This window comes from Argentina silus, assembly GCF_951799395.1.
Source record: "Argentina silus genome assembly, chromosome: 7".
Classification (NCBI taxonomy): Eukaryota; Metazoa; Chordata; class Actinopteri; order Argentiniformes; family Argentinidae; genus Argentina; species Argentina silus.
Window position 1 is genome coordinate 23,664,672 of NC_139661.1, and position 19,347 is coordinate 23,684,018.

The 19,347-nt window shown below is 50.5% G+C and overlaps 2 protein-coding genes across 4 annotated transcripts in view; both read left to right on the plus strand.

Annotated features, from left to right (window-relative positions):
- epg5 (ectopic P-granules autophagy protein 5 homolog (C. elegans)) overlaps positions 1–6,558 on the plus strand; it is a 20,347-nt gene extending 13,789 nt beyond the window's left edge. For 2 of the 3 annotated variants that reach the window (XM_083673156.1, XM_083673157.1), the window contains exons 34-45: positions 1–184; positions 526–601; positions 927–1,030; positions 1,121–1,296; positions 1,500–1,781; positions 1,866–2,075; positions 2,312–2,456; positions 2,980–3,222; positions 3,365–3,578; positions 3,798–4,016; positions 4,119–4,233; positions 4,425–6,558. The exon at positions 1–184 is cut by the window's left edge and continues 24 nt beyond it. In XM_083673156.1, coding sequence (XP_083529282.1) covers positions 1–184; positions 526–601; positions 927–1,030; positions 1,121–1,296; positions 1,500–1,781; positions 1,866–2,075; positions 2,312–2,456; positions 2,980–3,222; positions 3,365–3,578; positions 3,798–4,016; positions 4,119–4,233; positions 4,425–4,607 — 2,151 coding nt within the window. In that variant the 3' untranslated portion in view covers positions 4,608–6,558. Of the gene's footprint in view, positions 185–525; positions 602–926; positions 1,031–1,120; positions 1,297–1,499; positions 1,782–1,865; positions 2,076–2,311; positions 2,457–2,979; positions 3,223–3,364; positions 3,579–3,797; positions 4,017–4,118; positions 4,234–4,424 lie in introns of those variants that run through there. The other variant, XR_014554299.1, reaches the window with a different exon arrangement.
- A 2,413-nt stretch (positions 6,559–8,971) lies between these two features.
- Positions 8,972–18,831, plus strand: dnajb5 (DnaJ heat shock protein family (Hsp40) member B5; the record flags this gene model as incomplete). Its single annotated transcript, XM_083673178.1, has 4 exons — positions 8,972–9,013; positions 10,900–11,152; positions 12,100–12,773; positions 18,598–18,831. The coding sequence occupies exons 2-4, from the start codon at positions 10,942–10,944 to the stop codon at positions 18,829–18,831; spliced, it is 1,119 nt and encodes a 372-aa protein (XP_083529304.1). The 5' UTR covers positions 8,972–9,013; positions 10,900–10,941.
- Between the last annotated feature and the right edge of the window lie 516 nt (positions 18,832–19,347).

The window sequence follows — 19,347 nt, forward strand, 5'->3', positions numbered from 1 at the left end:
AGCGAGTACTTCCTGCGGATTCGTCTCAGTAAGGCGGACCTCCGCAGCTTCGGCCTGTACTCGGCCTGGGCGCCCTACGTCAGCGAGGTTGTTACGTTTTTCGGCCATCTGATTGGCTGTCTCATCAACCTGCAGCTCATTACCTGCGCCAGGGAGCCACTAGGGGGCAGCAGAGTGCTAAAAGGTACCAGAGGACCGAGCGTGTCGGGGTTGGGGGCTGGGGGGGGCTGGGGGCTGGGAATGCGGTTTAATCAAGGCTTTATTTAAGTACATTCTGCTCTGTTCTTAACTGGGGTTGTTTAAGTCCTCTTATCTCCTCCTACTACCCTTAACCCTTCTCTCTCTCTGTCTCTGTCTCTCTTTCTCTCTCTCTCTGTCTCTCTCTCTCTCTCGCTCTCTGTCTCTCTCTCTCTCCTTCTCTCTCTCTCTCTCCTTCTCTCTCTCTCTCTGTCTCTCCCTCTCTCTGTCTCTCCCTCTCTCTGTCTCTCCCCCCCCCCTCTCTCTCTCTCTCTCTCTCTCTCTCAGGCCTGCAGGAGCTGCACAGTAAGATAGTGAGGCTGTTTAAGCCCTGGGTCCTAGTGCTGGACACAGACGACGTGAGGTAAGGCTGATGACTGCTCTCTGATTTGTAACCCCTCCTCCCTCACCCCCCATCCCCCCCCCCCTCCTCCTTCACCCCCATCCTCCTAATTCCCGTCTTCCTCTCTCTCTCTCTCTCTCTCTCTCTCTCTGTCTCTCTCTCTCTCTCTCTCTCTCTCTGTCTCTCTCTCTCTCTGTCTCTCTGTCTCTCTCTCTCTCTCTGTCTCTCTCTCTCTCTCTGTCTCTCTCTCTCTCTCTCTCTCTCTCTCTGTCTCTCTCTCTCTCTCTCTCTCTGTCTCTCTCTCTCTCTCTCTCTCTCTCTGTCTCTCTGTCTCTCTCTCTCTCAGTAATCCTAAGTGTTGTCCCTGGTTGGAGTCTGATGCCAGTGCAGCAGGCTGCCTCATGGGGCTCTACGCTCAGCTCACACACACTCTACAAGACAAGTTCAGAGGTGAGCTCGGTGCGCCGGGAGTGTGTGTGTTTGGGTGTGTTTTAAGTCAAGTTATTAATGTGTGTGTGTGTGTGTGTGTGTGTGTTGCAGATCGGTTGCTCCCTGGACAGAAAGGAGCTCTGTGGCTGTGTCTGATGCAGTACTGTGAGAGCTCCACCTGTCCTCGTACCCCTGAGTACCTGCTCTACCTGTACCACACACACCTCCACACCCTGCCCTGGAGGCACCTGCACCCAGACACACAACTCATGGAGCAGCTCTTCAACGTGAGACCCAAAACCCCGGACCCCCCCTGACCCCTAAACACTAACCCTGACCCCTAAACACTAACCCTGACCCCTAAACACTAACCCCGACCCCTAAACACTAACCCCGACCCCTAAACACTAACCCCGACCCCTAAACACTAACCCTGACCACAAACACAAACTCCTGACTCCTAAAGCCCTCTCAACCCCTCTCCCTGCAGGTGGAGAGAGGAAGTCCGAAGAGCTGCTTCCTGTTTCTGGGGAAGGTTCTCTGTGAGGTCAACTGGATCAGTGTTCTGAGTGACAGCTTACAAACCCCACCCAACTCACACACCCCTCCTGCCCTGGCCGGTGCAGGCACACACACACACCCAGACACACACACCCCTCCTGCCCTGGCCGGTGCAGGGCCACACACACACCCAGACACACACACAATGCTGGTGTATCTGCTCTACATGCTGGTGTTCCTCACAAAGGAGGAGCAGCTTCTCAGCCAACCGGTGAGTGGACACTACATCATCATCATCATCATCATCATCATCATCAGGGTTAACCAGCAGAAAACTCCCATCTCTCCCTTGCAGGACTCCCCACTGCTGAGCTTGTTGGTCCTGTCCTCTTCCCTGCCCTGGCACCAGGTGGACCATTCCTCCTACCAGAGGATTCTGGGATATGTAGGCACCCACTACCCGCCCCTGCTGCTTCTCAGCACTGACTCCGCCCCTCAGATGCTGCTCCAATCACTGCGCAGTGCTGCTGGGCTCCAGCCACGGACCCATGGAACACCACACAGGGTGAGAGAGAGAGAGAGAGAGAGAGAAAATACACAGACAGTCTGTATTTATTCTGAACAGACAGGATGGCTGTATTCCATCCCAACCGTGGGCCCTGATTTAGTCCATGACACATGGTAACATTGGAGAAGAGAAAGCAACATGATGGGAACTTGGTGGATTTGTTACTTAGTATTTTCTATCTTTTCTCCCTCCCTCCCTCCCTCCCTCCCTGTCCCTCCCTCCCTCCCTCTCAGGAGGAGACGTTGAAGGCTGGTGTGTGTGTGTGTTGGAGTGTCCAGTGTCTGGTCTCTCTGGAGCAGGCTGGCAGCATCAGCCTCGGCTGCCTGGAGTCTCAGCTGGAGGCTCTCCTGGAGAGCATCATCACCTTCAACCCACCAGGTGAGACATCATCATAGTGGTCATTCCCAGTACCATCATCACTACCATCATAACTACCATCATCACTACCATCATCATAGTGGTCATTCCCAGTACCATCATCACTACCATCATCATAGTGGTCATTCCCAGTACCATCATCACTACCATCATCAGTACCATCATCAGTACCATCATCACTACCATCATCATAGTGGTCATTCCCAGTACCATCATCACTACCATCATCATAGTGGTCATTCCCAGTACCATCATCACTACCATCATCATAGTGGTCATTCCCAGTACCATCATCACTACCATCATCATAGTGGTCATTCCCAGTACCATCATCACTACCATCATCAGTACCATCATCAGTACCATCATAACTACCATCATAACTACCATCATCAGTACCTTCAGCATTACCAACATCATTGTTGTTCTCAATATGGAAGATTTTCTTACCTTACTTTTTCTTGCTCTCCCTCTCCCTCTGCCTCTCCTTCCGCCTCCCCCTCTCCCTCTCTCTCTCTCTCAGAGGTGGGTTTGGAGCAGAGGCACATGGCGTTCTGTGGTCTGTTCTGTGATGCGCTGGCTTTGCTGAACAGGGTGGGCGTGTCTACCGGGGAGGCCCTGGCGGCTCGCGTCATTGGTTGGCTGGACAGGAAAGGGGCGGGAGTTCCTGTGCTGCCTCTCCTGACAGGTTCCTCCCGCTGCCTGGCGTCCGTGCGTCACATGACGCGGATCACGGAGGCCTGCATCACCGCCTTCTTCAGACATGGTAACCAGGGGAGGGGCTAGGAAACGGGCTTGGGGGGGGGCTTCTGAGCTTACTGACAGGGAGTGCAGAGTCTTCTTTGATGGAGAGGGATTTTAATTTTGACACGTTTCTTGTCCTGTGTGTCACATGATGCCCCTTCCAGCAACGGAGGACAGTGGAGGTTGGGGTCCTGTCTTGGCGTCCTTGCAGTTGCCTGAGTTGACTGTAAACGACTTCCTGTCCGAGAGCCAATCAGTGGGCAGCTTCCTGACCCTCCACGCCTTCACCCTGCAACGCCTCAACACGGAGCACACAGCAGCCAATGACAGACGCACGCTCGCCCTGCTCAACACATGGACCAATCAGGTCTTCCCCAGGTCTGACCCCCCCCCCCCTCCCCCAAACAGGCAGTAACCTATATCTGTACAGTGTATAATATATAGACTTGTTAGCCTAGCTGGTATTTTAATCACTGTTTTATCATGAGAACCTGATTTAGTGAGTTAAATCGCCTGGTTTTCAACAGTTACTTTCTGTAGGCGAATATTGATTAAATGAAGATCCTTTGTGGCATTGATTGGATACCTGTTCTGCAGCGGTCCAGGTGACGAGGCCAAGCTGGTCCTGTGGTGGCATAAGACACTGTGTTTGTCTGTGGAGCAGCTGCAGCTGGGACCGGGGCCGGGGGAGGTCCCCGCCGTGGTCCTGGGGTTGCTACGGCTGCAGGCACGCCTCTCTCAGCTGGGAGAGGAGAGGCTGAACTCTGGACTTCTGGGAGCTATAGGACTGGGCAGGAGGTCACCTCTATCCAACAGGTACACAAAACACACACACACACGGGTCACGGTTACCATTGGTTATTTTCTCCCTGTGCGTATGTTTTTGTAACCTTTGATTGTGTGCATGTGTGTGTGTAGGTTCAGGGTGGTGGTACGTAGTCTGGCAGCATTTCTGTCTGTCCAGATACCCTCTGAGACCCGCCTCCGTCTCCAACCAAGCACTGACCTGGAGCTCTCTGCTAAAGCACAACAGGTACACACACACACACACACACACACACACACACACACACATACATACATAGACACACACAAACACTAACCCTGTCCTTCCGTGTGTGTGTGTGTGTGTGTGTGTGTGTGTGTGTGTGTGTGTGTGTGTGTGTGTGTGTGTGTGTGTGTGTGTGTGTGTGTGTGTGTGTGTGTGTGTGTGTGTGTGTCTAGGTGCTGGCTGTATTGGAGGCCATGCCCAGCAGTAAGCAGTATTCTGATCTAGGGGACTCTGTGGGTAAGGCTCTTCAGTTCATCCTCTACCCAGGACACTGTCTGAGAGACGGACCAAGACTCATCTCCCTGCTGGCCAACGCCCTCTACCCTGACCTCCATTACCTCAACATCATACGCTGACTCTGAGACGCCGCCTGGGGACTGCTAGCTCTCATAGTCTAGCCTGGATATTCCCCATATTTGGGGAATAGGGTCCCATTTCAGATTGGTCCCGAATATGCTGGAGAGACACTTACCAAGCACTGGAACTGCAAATGCTGAAAGTGCTGCTAGCCATCCAACTAACCACCCAGAGACTGAGGTCAGCAGGTGTTACTAGCAATTTCCATGGGCTCTACCTGGACTGGACCAGACTGAATGTCTGAATACGCCATCAGCCTGTGTCCTGGATGCAGCTCCCTGCTTTCAGCTGTGTGTAGACTGTTCATGTCTGACTGTGGCGTAATAATTAGTCAAACCTCTAGTATACGATATGAACAAACATTAGCAAGGAAGCAAGTTGTCTCTGTCTGTCTGTCTGTCTGTCTGTCTGTCTGTCTGTCTGTCTTTCAATCCACTATTGATATATATAGTTGCTGTCATACTGTTTTTTTTATTTAAGGGTTTTAAGCCTGTTTATTTTTAAATTACTTTTAAGCTGCTCTACTTTTGCCTCTGGTGGATGTTGCAAGTGTTTATCAATGAGAATGATCAAGTAGAATTATTATCAGAAAGTAACTATACCAGTTATTATACCATGTCACATTGGCACTGATTTCTGGTCAGAAATATAATCTAATATTCAGATGTTTATTATTGTCATGTTTTAAGCAGTTTTTTTTAAATTAGGCTCCTTCCAGCATTGAGAGTCTACAGACAGTCAGAAGGAATCCACCTATAGAGGACACATGATAGTTTGGGCCCAGAGGTTTTCCTGGGCTCTAGTTGACCGGTATCTAGGGCCTGGAGTTTTTCCTTGTCAGGTCATGTGATGAGGGAGAACTCCCGGCCCTACCAATAGGTGGTGTATACGGTATCTAGCACCAGTATTACCAGTATATGGCTCTGATCTTATCTACCAGGTTTGGGTGCAGGTTTGGTTTGACCAAAAGTGCTGTTGTTGTTTTTGCCAAAGAGTCCCTCTGTGTCTGGCACTGCTTCTGAACCTCAGCCCTGTTAGCATCAGAATGCTATCAGCTGCATGGTGCAGTGAGACTGAGTCAGCACAACAGCTCCTCTCTGCTGGATGATGCCTTGGGACAGAACAAAAGGAGGATTTCAACTTTAACTACCCTGAGGAGCACAGTTCCTAGTTCACTCCTCGTCCAGCTCTGGTGTGCCTGTAGAAGAAGTGGTTTTATTGTTATTTTACAGCATGTAACTTGCCTTCCTGCCTGCTCTGTGTTGATAGGCTGGTGAGACCCACCACACTGAGTGATGACATTGTTCAGTGTCAGTATCCTGTAACCTGCCAGGCTGTGTGTTGTTTGGTGCCATAAGAACATCTCTGTGTGAGTCAGTGGCTGTGGGCTGCCAGGGGGGGCAGCACTACACAACATCCAGATAGAAATGTAGAGTATAGAACAGACATGCTCTCTGTGGTGTAGAAGAGGGAAGCGTGTCAGGTTTTGGATGTTCTATTTCTGCGGTAATGCTGCTCTCCCCTGGATGCGCCTCTGGCTGGCTTTGTATCTGAGCAGAAGCCACTGCTAGCAGAGTAGACCCTTAAACCGTACAGTAATACCCACGTGGGTTATACAATCTATATAGCCTCTGTATACACAGATGGGTTATATAATCTATTTAGCCTCTGTGTATACAGATGGGTTATATAATCTATTTAGCCTCTGTATATACAGGTGGGTTATATAATCTATATAACCTGTGTATATACAGGTGGGTTATATAATCTATATAGCCTGTGTATATACAGGTAGGTTATATAATCTATATAGCCTGTGTATATACAGGTAGGTTATATAATCTATATAGCCTGTGTATATACAGGTAGGTTATATAATCTATATAGCCTGTGTGTATATAGATGAGTTATAGGATGTGGAATAAATGCTTTCTGAAATAAACAGTGAACATCGCCTCAATCATTCCTTATCATTTCCTCCTCACCATTCCACTGTCTCTCTCCCTCCCTCCTTCTCTCTCTCTCTCTCTCTCTCTCCCTCCCTCCCTCTCCATCCATCTGGGCTCATTAGCGTGTGGAGAAGTGGAGCTCCTGAAATGCGCGTGTGTGAGATTCGTCTCTCACCTCACTGTCTGGGAGAGACGAGCTGTCAGCAGACGCGGGCGGTCTCCATGGAGACAGGATGGGTAGAGCTCGTGTCGGGGAGTGTGTTCAGAGGGACGGGGTGTTCTGAGGCCACCACACTGAGGGGGGAGACGCTACACTCTCACACATGCGCACACGCAGTCTGTCTGTCGAGACCACAGAGTTGACCTCACATGACCCCCCCTTCTGTTGAAACCTGTCAGCTTGTGCTGGATCATACAGGACATCAGACGCCATGCAGGGAAAACATTTCCTTAGGTTGGAAGATTGGACAGACCATGCTCACACACACACACACACACACACACACACACACACACACACACACACACACACAAACACAGACACAAACTCCAGAAAGACCGGGCTGAGATTGAGCATTGTCAGAGGACACTGTCTGGCAGATCCTGGTGTCGTCATGGAAACGAACATTAGGTCAGCCATAGTGGTGTCTAGAACCTTCCTGTACAGTACATACACACACACGTACATACACATACAGTACATACACACATACACATACATACATACATACATGTACATACATACAGCACTCAGTAGAGCACTCAGCTTCCCCACCCATTCCCCCCGGCTGTGATCTGGGCGGTATAACACAACACTCAGCTCTCCCACTCAGACCCAGTGTGTATTTTGTGTGTATTTTGTGTGTATTTTGTGTGTTGAGAGCTCAGGAGTCTTACTGTACACCGCTGCTCCCAAGAGTTACCTTTATCAAACACAGACAAGAAAAGCACTTTGGAGAATAGCGTCAGGGATTGTTTATTTGTTGTATAGTCTTGATTGGTCGTCTCAGCCCCAGTACAGCCTATACATGTAGCGTCAGGCCCGTATCCTCAGAGCAGTCTGCTCCCAGCTGCCTCTCTGACAGCTGCCTCTCTGACAGCTGCCTCGGCTCCCAGTTCCACCCTCCTGCCACCGCCGTGCCCAGCTGGCTCACAGGGACGTCTCTCTGTTGGCCCACTAGTTACATAGAGCTGTGACAACACACACCTTTACATGATTTCCTCACTACACAGTCTCAGGGTTGTGTGTGTGTGTGTGTGTGTGTGTGTGTGTGTGAGGTCGGAGGGCAGAGGCATTGAGTTTGAGTTGGTGTTTGAGCTGGAGCTCCTCAGAGAGAGACAGACCTCCCTTGAGTCACCCCACCTCTCATCCACCTCCTCACCACCCCAGGAGAGGGGATGACTCACACTACTGTCTAACTCATCCGGGGGCTCTCTCTCTCTCTCTCTCTCTCTCTCTCCTACTCTCTCTCTCTCTCTCTCCTACTCTCTCTCTCTCTCTCTCTCTCTCTCTCCTACTCTCTCTCTCTCTCTCCTACTCTCTCTCTCTCTCTCTCTCTCTCTCTCCTACTCTCTCTCCATCCCTCTCACTCATCCAGACTGAAGAGAGTAGTCGTGCTTCTGTAATGCAGTGCCCCTACTGAGTGTGCACCTGGAGAGAAACACCCTCCCTCCCTCCCTCCCTCCCTCCCTCCCTCCCTCCTCTCATGGCTCTATCTAGGCTGTTCTCTCCACCGTCAGGGTGTGAATGAAGCTCTGAGTTAGAAAGGGCATGTATGGGAGAAAGACGACATCATCATCTGCTGTGTGAGGTTGTAGAAGTGCAGAGCAGGCAGGTCGTGTTCCACAGCGGGACTGTAGAGAAAAGGTTCTCTGACAATGGACCCGGCGATCACATGGTCCAGTGTTGTTTCTACCCCCTCTCTGTCGGCCTGTATGTGATCCAGAGGCACTCTCACACTGCCCGGCTACAGCACCATCCACGGGCATACAGATGACTGCTCTGCTGCTACTAACACACACACACACACACACACACACAGACGAACACACTGCCTTCCCAAATATGTCTTTGTTTTCTTTCTGCTGATTGGAATCCATGGTCTCTAAGACAGAATGTTCTCACCTCAGACTCTGTGTCTGCCAAACGGTGCAGGAGGAGTGGCCTGGGTTGGTTTGATTAATGAACAGACTGGTGGATCTGATTTAAGATAAACTCATCAGTGGGCCAGATTATCTCCCTAGAATATTCTACTTATTAAACCCCAGTGTTCTGATAGAACAGCCAAGTCCTCTCTCTGAGTCGGTGAGGATTGGTGTCTCCATGTGCGGCCAGTGGGCGGGTCTACCAACGCTGTCAAAGCGCACCGAACAGGCGGAGTTCACCGGCGAATCATCAGCTGTTGCACGGAGGAGCGCAAGAGACAGTCGGTACCGTCCAGAGACTCGCGGACACGGTAAGGCGCTACAAAAAAACACATTGGATACGGACTAACCAAGTGGACTAGACTGTAATCTAATTACTAGTATGGTTCTTCTTATCCAGTTCGGTTTAGAGCGCAGAAATGTTAAGTGTGAACTACGTGTTTTACACAGTGACCGCGGGAGACCGGGGGTAAGATGAAGTTACTGCTAGGCCTTTTTGTGTGCTCTTATGGTTCTTCTTTGTATGAAAAGTTTTGATCCAGGCCTATAGTAATACTACTGACAATAATATAAACCACATTATGGTCAACCAGACCGACTGGCTTTGCATAGGCTAAGGATTTCATCCAGCAGGGATTCGTTCTCTCAGCTGCGGGACGGGCTGCAGGCTACTACTTCAATGTTCTGTAATACTAGACCGAATGGAGTTTTTGTTCTGTTATTTGTTACAAGTTATTAGTGTTGTCAATGTACTATCCTTGTGTAATGTTATTATAGCCCATGTTGCTATTGAGCCAGTTTGAGAAAGAGGGGGGGGGGGGAATCTGCGTAACTATTTGATTTTGAGTCCTTTATTGGTGGTAGGCCTAATCTAGTGGATTCTGTTGTTTTATTCTGATTTTATTCGTTACCAAGTGAGCGCTGGTATTAAAGCCCTCTGCTGTCACCGGCTATTTAAGAACCGTGGAGTGGTTCGGCGTTATGACGTCACATGGTAAAGATCCGAATGGAATACTGGGGCAGCAGAGAGAGAGAGTGAGCGAGAGAGAGAGAAAGAAAGAAAGGAAAAAAGAAAGAGAGAGAGAGACTGTGCCATGTTCATCTAATCTCCACGTTTTACTCCTGAGAATTATCACCGGTAGGAACCGTTTCGTTTCATCCTAGTGTTCTGTTTTATCGGCTCCTTTTATTATAGTACAGGCTGTGTATAATGTATCTTTCTGTCCTCCATTTGTTAAACACTGAGACTTATTTCCTATCATTTTTACTGCTGTCGCTGACATCATTTTTTCCGGTTGTACGGGAGCGATCCGAATAGACGATTCTGTTTGGCGCGCCTCTGCTCGAGTGCTACAGCCGGTGCCCGGTGCCGTCTCTTTGTCTCGGGCTCCACCGCATAGATAACGGTTTAGATCTGTAATCTGAGTTTATAATTAACATCATCATTACCATCATTTTTATGGGATATGAATTGTGTTATCTTCATGTGAGTCAGTGTGGCAAGCTGCTGTTCTGTCACTGACAGACACATGGACACTGTCATATTAACAGCACTGCGGTTTTGATGTTACCAGACAGACTTCTATAAATTCCAGATAACAACGCCTACAGACAGGCTGGGGTTGAGTGTCTCTCTCTCTCTCCCCAAGGGATTGCCGAATTGGGTTTGGGTCCAATCCAATTCCATCTGAAATCCAGTTCAGAATTTGAGTGGCATTCCTGCGGATACATCCGATGTCCTCATTTAACACGAGTCGAGCTGGAGTGTTGAGGTCTATGAGGAAGTCACCACTGCTGATCCTGTCAGATGGGAATTCCATCAAATGACACAAATTTCAGATTTTTACTACACTACCATGGCAACACAACGATACATTACCATATTAACACAGTATCTTGCCTACTTCATCGCCATAGCAACATAGCAAATTCCAGCATACTGTACATTTGAACTTACACACACAGTGCAGTGTAAGAGCTGTGTTGACATTGTGTGCAGAGGAGCCGATGATTTCATTGATTGATTGACTGACTGATTGATTGATGGATTAACTGATATTAAACCCTAACCCCTTGACCCCACACGCCCAAACCAGGAAGACCAGGCCCAGCGAGTGCTGCAGCTGTGGACAAGGACTATCCTAGGCTATAAAGCCCTTACTCTAACACACCTTCTCGTCTCCCTGTCACCGTCCAGAGAGAGCGGCCTGTCTTGTGGGGTCCCACTGAGCCTGTTACCATGGGGAAGGACTACTACAAGACCCTGGGCATCCCGAAGGGTTCTAATGAGGAGGAGATCAAGAAGGCCTATCGTCGCATGGCGCTGAGGTTCCACCCGGACAAGAACACGGACGCCTCTGCAGAGGACAAGTTTAAGGAGATTGCGGAGGCCTACGAGGTCCTCAGTGACCCCAAGAAGAGAGTAATCTATGACCAGCTAGGAGAGGAGGGTGAGTGTGTGTGTGTGTGTGTGTGTGTGTGTGTGTGTGTGTGTGTGTGTGTGTGTGTGTGTATATATGTCTATGTCTATGTCTATGTGTATGTATGTGTGTGTGTGTGTGTGTGTGTGTGTGTGTGTGTGTGTGTGTGTGTGTATGAATACTCTGACTGTTCTGAGAGTGTAGTGTGATTATTACAGTAGTGTTATTAAGCTGCCTCTCTGTCTGTGAGTGAATGAGAACACTGAGCAGACACACATCCTTATTTAGCCTGCAGACCTCACCTTCTACTTCTCATTACTGAAAACTCTGCCCGGCTGATCGTGTGTGTGTGTGTGTGTGTGTGTGTGTGTGTGTGTGTGTGTGTGTGTGTGTGTGTGTGTGTGTGTGTGTGTGTGTGTGTGTGTGTGTGTGTGTGTGTGTGTGTGTGTGTGTGTGTGTGTGTGTGTGTGTGTGTGTGTGTGTGTTGTGCTTGTGCGTATATATTTGGGTGTGTGGGTGGCTGTTCTCCCCTGTCTGACCGGCTCTTTCCAGAGTGTATTTCTAAATCTCAGACAGGACTGAATCCATGCGGTGGTGAAGATATGAATAGCAGTGACGTGGTTTGTGCGTGCAGAGCAGGGGAGAGCCTTATCAGTTCCTGTAGCAGCAAAGCTGCTGCTAGACCAATGCCCCCCCACCCCCACCCCCCCGCCCCCCCCACCCCCAATCCTGGGGGATCCAGTCTTCCGCTTGCTACAAACAATTCTGGCACTCCAAAGCTCTCTTCTCCTTTTCCTTAGAAGTTATTGCATCTCCATAAAAGACTCTCAATATGTTTGGGTTGTCCCTGTGTGTCCCTGTGTGTCCCTGTGTGTCCCTGTGTGTCCCTGTGTGTGTGTGTGTGTGTGTGTGTATGTGTGTGTGCATATATAGGTGTGTTCAAAAGCCTCATGTGTGTTCCTCTCCCTCTCCCTCAGGTCTAAAGACAGGTGGGAGCGGTCACTCCGGTGGTCCTGGGTCTTCATCCTACCACTACACCTTCCATGGGGACCCCCACGCCACCTTCGCCTCCTTCTTCGGAGGCTCCAACCCCTTCGACATGTTCTTCGGTCACAGCAACCGCAACCACAACCGCTCCAACGGGTTCTCCAGCCACAACAACGATCACAACAATGACCACGACATGGACGCAGACATGGACGACATGGATGACCCGTTCGCCCCGTTCGGACGCTTTGGGTTCCCCGGCGGGATGAACGGCTTCCCTGGGCCTGGAGGTGGGGGCGGCAGGAGGAGGGGGGTGCAGTCGGAGCGTCTGGGGGGCAGCAGGAGACAGCAGGACCCCCCGGTGGTCCATGAGCTGAAGGTCTCCCTGGAGGAGATCTTCCATGGCTGCACTAAGAGGATGAAGATCACCCGCCGCAGGCTGAACCCGGACGGCAGGAGCGTCAGGACGGAGGACAAGATCCTGAACATCGTCATCAAGAGGGGCTGGAAGGAAGGGACCAAGATCACCTTCCCTAAAGAGGGGGATGAGACCCCGGAGAACATTCCCGCTGACATCGCCTTCGTACTGAAAGACAAGGGACACGCCCACTTTAGGAGGGACAGCTCCAACATCATCTTCACCTGCAAGATCGGACTGAAGGAGGTAAGAGTGCCTGCCTGCCTGCCTGTCTGTCTGCCTGTCTGTCTGTCTCTCTGCCTGTCTGCCTGCCTGTCATGTCTGTCTGCCTATCTGCCTGTCTGCCTGTCTGTCTGCCTCTCCTTCACTTCCAGCCACATATCAAGGACTGTTAAAGTTTCGGCTTATTCTCTCTCCATGATTTGTTGTAATCCGCGCTGTGCAGAGTCAGAGTCAGAGTCAGAGCAGAGCAGAGCAGAGTCAGAGCAGAGCAGAGTCAGAGCAGAGCAGAGTCAGAGTCAGAGCAGAGCAGAGCAGAGCAGAGTCAGAGTCAGAGCAGAGCAGAGTCAGAGTCAGAGCAGAGCAGAGTCAGAGCAAAGCAGAGCAGAGTCAGAGCAGAGCAGAGCAGAGTCAGAGCAGAGCAGAGTCAGAGCAGAGCAGAGTCAGAGTCAGAGCAGAGTCAGAGCAGAGCAGAGCAGAGCAGAGTCAGAGCAGAGCAGAGCAGAGCAGAGCAGAGCAGAGCAGAGTCAGAGCAGAGCAGAGTCAGAGCAGAGTCAGAGCAGAGCAGAGTCAGAGCAGAGCAGCGGAGTGTCTCTGCCACTGCGGTGTGAGTGAGCCTGCAGGAATGTGATGTCCCTGTGTGACCGATGGTGACACAGCCCTCTAATCACTCTATCCTACCTCCTCATATAGACAGCCTTCTGTATGTCACACACACACACACACACACACACACACACACACACACACACACACTTCCATCTCTCTGCCTCTTAGGGGGTCAGAGTGGTTATGGTGTGAAGTCCATTACTGTGAAACCAGACAATAAAGCATGATGTATCTCCCCTTGTCTCACACAGCCGGGCGAGCAGCGGGCAGCGGGCAGCAGGCAGCGAGCAGCGAGCTCAGCCCTGACACTGTGGATTGTTGTGTGAGGGTGGGAACAGCCAGGGCCATTATCACTGTCACCAGCAGTGCATTTAATTAGCTACTCCGGCAGACACACCGGGCTCAGCTCAGCTCAGACCAACCTGTTAAATTAAACATGTTTTTATACTTCTAATAGAGCTGCCATTCATCCGCTGGGTACATTAATTGCCTGGGGAACGGTGTGTTTATTGTGTTCATATATTAGTTTTGTAGAGGAACATCAGGGCACGGACGTAGAAAAACAATATTTGAGTCCCAACTGGCAGTTGTTCCTTTGTGTCAGAGCTACCAGATAGCAGAGGCTGTGCTGTTGAGCTTTAGAGTCCCGGGGATCCTGGAGGAGCTCAGTCACTGAGAACGAGCGAATCCGAATTCAGATACATGAGACAAGGTGGGAATTCAATCAAACCCGCACTGCGTGAAAGTCCGGTATTCCTCTGCTCTGATAATGCCCAGATTTGTGAGACTTTAATCCAGTGCAGGAGAGGGCCATGAGAATGTGAAGGGGAGGGATGGGGGGGGGTTGTATCTGAATCTGTATCCAAAGCAAATATAAGCTCTATTTCCACTGTGTAGATCCGGTTCCAACTGCTCTGGGAGGTGTGATTACAGAGCTGGCTCAGGACTGTGTTATTGACTGGTTGACTGGTTGGTCTCAGGACTGTGTTATTGACTGGTTGACTGGTTGGTCTCAGGACTGTGTTATTGACTGGTTGACTGGTTGGGTTCAGGACTGTGTTATTGACTGGTTGGGTTCAGGACTGTGTTATTGACTGGTTGACTGGTTGGTCTCAGGACTGTGTTATTGACTGGTTGACTGGTTGGGTTCAGGACTGTGTTATTGACTGGTTGGTTTCAGGACTGTGTTATTGACTGGTTGACTGGTTGGGTTCAGGACTGTGTTATTGACTGGTTGAGTTCAGGACTGTGTTATTGACTGGTTGGGTTCAGGGCTGTGTTATTGACTGGTTGGGCTCAGGGCTGTGTTATTGACTGGTTGGGCTCAGGGCTGTGTTATTGACTGGTTGGGCTCAGGGCTGTGTTATTGACTGGTTGGGCTCAGGACTGTGTTATTGACTGGTTGACTGGTTGGGTTCAGGACTGTGTTATTGACTGGTTGGGCTCAGGGCTGTGTTATTGACTGGTTGGGCTCAGGGCTGTGTTATTGACTGGTTGGGCTCAGGGCTGTGTTATTGACTGGTTGGGCTCAGGACTGTGTTATTGACTGGTTGACTGGTTGGGTTCAGGACTGTGTTATTGACTGGTTGACTGGTTGGGTTCAGGACTGCAGTAACAGGCTAGGCTCTGTGGGACGCTGCAGAACAGACAGCTAGGACTCGCGCTGGTTGCTAAAGCTGTGTCTCAAATGCTGCAAGTTCTAACCAGAGACGTGTCAGATACAGTACAGGCTATGGCTCCTGGGAGGACACCTTAGCACTTACTAACTGACTGAATCAATGTCAGACAAACATCCCAGGAGCAGCGGGTTGAGAAGGCTTGCTCTGTGTCTCAGACTAGCTCTTTCTCTGCCACCTCTGAACCAGGGGACTATGGCGAGGACTACGATCTATTACGGATTACCGGCACACACCCTCCTCAACCGGAAGTGCAGATGCCTCCCTAGCCGAAGACCTGAACTCTTTTTATGCACGGTTTGAGGCTGGCAACACCACCGCTAGCGCGCCGGCTAACAACAACAACGTCAGAGCGCTGGCTAGCGCGGCTGACGGGAGTTCACACGCTGGGGCAGAGCAAGCACTCTCCGTGACGGAACACGACGTGAGGAGGGCTCTGCTGAAGGTGAACACTAGGAAGGCTGCTGGCCCGGATGGCATACCTGGGAGAGTACTTAAGACCTGTGCTAACCAGCTAGCTCCTGTGTTCACCACTATATTCAACCTTTCACTGGCTAATTCAGTAGTTCCCACCTGTTTTAAAAGATCATCTATCGTCCCTGTGCCCAAGATCACCTCCCCAGCCTGCTTGAATGACTACAGACCCGTGGCTCTAACCTCAGTGGTCATGAAGTGCTTCGAGAGGCTGATTAAGGATTACATCTGCTCCTCCCTCCCTCCGACCCTGGACCCACTGCAGTTCGCATATAGACCAAACAGATCTACAGACGATGCAGTTTCCCAGGTCCTCCACACCACTCTCTCTCACCTTGACAGGCAGAAGGGGGGCTATGTGAGAATGCTGTTTATAGACTATAGCTCAGCGTTCAATACCATAGTCCCCACCAGACTGGCTGATAAGATGATTGGCCTAGGACTGAACATTCCCCTGTGTGCCTGGATCCTGGACTTTCTGACGGCCAGGCCACAGGTGGTCAGGGTGGGTAGACACACCTCCAGCTCACTCACACTGAGCACAGGGTCCCCCCAGGGCTGTGTCCTTAGTCCCCTCCTCTACTCCATGTACACCCACGACTGTGTGGCTAAGTCCAGCGAAAACTCCATCATCAAGTTTGCGGACGACACGGTCGTGGTGGGGCTGATCTCAGATAACAATGAGAAAGGCTACCTGGACGAGGTGGCGGACCTGTCACTCTGGTGTCAGGAGAACAGTCTCATCCTGAATGTCTCCAAGACAAAAGAGCTGATTGTGGACTTCAGGAGAGCACAAAAACTAAGGGCCTACACACCGCTGGACATCGGAGGGACTGCTGTGGACAGGGTGAACAGTTTTAAATACCTGGGAGTCCACATCTCAGAAGACCTGACCTGGACTACCCACATCAGTTCTCTGGTGGGAAAGGCAAGGCAGCGCCTGTTCCATCTCAGGCAACTGAGGAAATTCAGAGTCTCCCAGAGGATCCTTCAGTCCTTCTACTCTGGAGCTGTGGAGAGCATCCTGGCTGGCAACATCACCGTCTGGTACGGTAACAGCACGGCCCAGGACAGGCGAGCTCTGCAAAGGGTGGTACGCCTGGCGGAAAAAACCATGGGAGCTCCAACCCCCCCTCTCCATGTTCTGTACACCAGGAGGTGTAGGACCAGAGCCTGCAGGATTATGAAGGATCCTCACCACCCGAAACATGGACTGTTCCAGCCGCTGCGGTCAGGAAAACGCCTCCGCTGTCATGCAGCAAGAACAGAGAGGCTAAGGCTGAGTTTCTTCCCCCACGCCATCAGAATCATCAACGATGACCCCACCAGTGCCCCCCTCAAGACACTCACACATGCACTGTCATCTTAACACATATGCACACACAGAGTCATCCATCTGCTATTTATATTGCTTACTTATATGCTTACCGGTTATACTGTTCATATTGTTTATACTGTTTATACTGTCCATACTGTATATTTTTTAGTACTTCTATTTTTATTTTATTGTATTTTAAAACTTATTGTATTGTTGCACTACTCTGTGGCACTGTCACTTTTGCATTTCACTGTATACTTGTATGCACGTGACAAATAAAAAATCTTGAATCTTGAATCTTGAATCTTGAACCATAAGAGCTTTGGCTTTTTGTGGGTTAGCAGTATTAACAGTAACTTTGTGGTGAGGGGCTCTGCTGCAGGCGGGAGGGATATTAAACCCTGGTGTCTCTCTCCACACTGTCACATTAGTCACAGCTAATGTGGAGAGGAGAATGAGCAGCAAAGCCCATCCACAGTTAGCAGGCTATCGCTAACTCTAGAGGAGTTCACACCTGATATTACAGAGGGTATTATTACACAGATACTGTCAATGTACTCATCTGATCGTGTGTGTGTGTGTGTGTGTGTGTGTGTGTGCTGATGCAGAGACATGGTATTTTGTAATCTGAGTGATTGTTTGTAATCTGAGTGGAAGACACTAGAAGATATTCCCTGACAGACAGGGACAGATATAGCTGTGTGTGTGTGTGTGTGTGTGTGTGTGTGTGTGTGTGTGTGTGTGTGTGTGTGTGTGTGTGTGTGTGTGTGTGTGTGTGTGTGTGTGTGTGTGTGTCGTGTGGGCGTGCACGTTTGCTCTTGGTTTTTGGAGCTTTCTTGTCTGAGCTGAGGCTTAAAAATCAGGCTGTTCTGAGGTCAGCTGGCTGTGTGGTTCCAGTGTGGTGTCACCTGTCTGGGTCGGGGGTTAGTGTTTCCCTCCATGACAATCACCACATTCATAACCATGACAATGAGCACATAGTCTCCAGTCATAATCATAACCATATAATCACTTATGGAATATATGCACTGTAGGGGGGAGAGCAGACTTCCCCTCAAACCTAACAGCCTCCCTAGACAATGCTCGTAAAAAGACCCCCAGGAGCTTTGTGTGAACAGAGACCACAGAGATAGTCCTGAGAGACAGTCTGGCCCTCCAGAGCCGTGACCGGTAGGGGTGTTAGGGGTTAGGAGGGCACTGTGAGATTTTAAGCTGTGTGTGATCTTTCTCTTAGCTCTTCCTGTGTCTCCCACCCTCTCTCCCCTCACCCCTGCTCCCCCCCCCCACCCCTGCTCCCCCCCCCCCACCCCTGCTCCCTGTCCCAGCCCGGCTGACAAACTCTACAACTATTTACGAGCTCAGCTGATTCCTGCCTTACTTCATTAGCTCTAGAAATGAAGCTGCTGCTAAAATTAGCCCCCTGTGCAGTCTCCCACCCTCAACCATACACACACACACACACACACACACACACACACACACACACACACACCAGAGTGTCCAAAACATTGTGCCAAGTCATGTTCTCCAAATATTCCCAGACTCCCCTGTCCTGTAGACTCCCCTGTACAGACTCCCCTGTCCTGTAACAGATGGAGTGTTCTACCTCCCTGGCCAACTGACACACACATCATCATTTGTAATTCTGTTATACACTGTATATGATATATGTTTACACAGAGTGAAGCAAAGTAACACAGAATGTGTGTAGTGAGTTGTTAACCCTCTCCCCTCTCCCCCCCCCCCTCTCCGCCCCCCCCCCCCCCCCCCCCAGGCGCTGTGTGGCTGCACCGTCAACATTCCTACTCTGGATAACCGCGTCATCCCCCTGACCTGCCATGACATCATCAAACCAGGGACAGTGAAGAGGCTGAGAGGGGAGGGGCTGCCCAATCCCAAGAATCCGTCTCAGCGTGGTGACCTCATTGTGGAATTTACTGTCCGCTTCCCTGACAGGATCCCCCCCCAATCCCGAGAGATCATCAGACAACACCTGCCCCAGTCCTAGGACCACAACCCCCCCCACCCTCCCTCTCCACCCCGTTAGACTCAACCCCCCCCCCCCCCCACCGCCCCTCCTCTTTTTGAAGAACTCAACTACCCCCTCCTCCCCTCCTCCCCTCCTCCCCCCCCCCCACCCATGGAGACGACCGTGTCCCCCCAGCTCCTCATCACCCCGGACCATTTCATGGTTTACTATCCACAGCAGTTTCTCAGACACAAACATTTTAAAGATACTTTTTTGGGGAGGGGGGGTTGGGGGTTGCCAAAAAGAACTGCAGTTTCAGAATGTTTTTGTTTGTGTTGGTTTTTCTCTCTCTGCCCAAGCACACAAAGGGCCTCGGTGGACTGACACGGAAGAAGGGCTCAGCTCAGCTTTGGCTTTTACGAGAACTTGTTTTCTTAACACTCTTTTTTCTACGTATTTATCAAGGGTTTTATACGTCCTCCGGCTCCCCTTTTCTTCTCCTCTTAGGGATGGGATGAAGGGAACACTCTCCAGGATTTTTCCAAAGGAAATTTG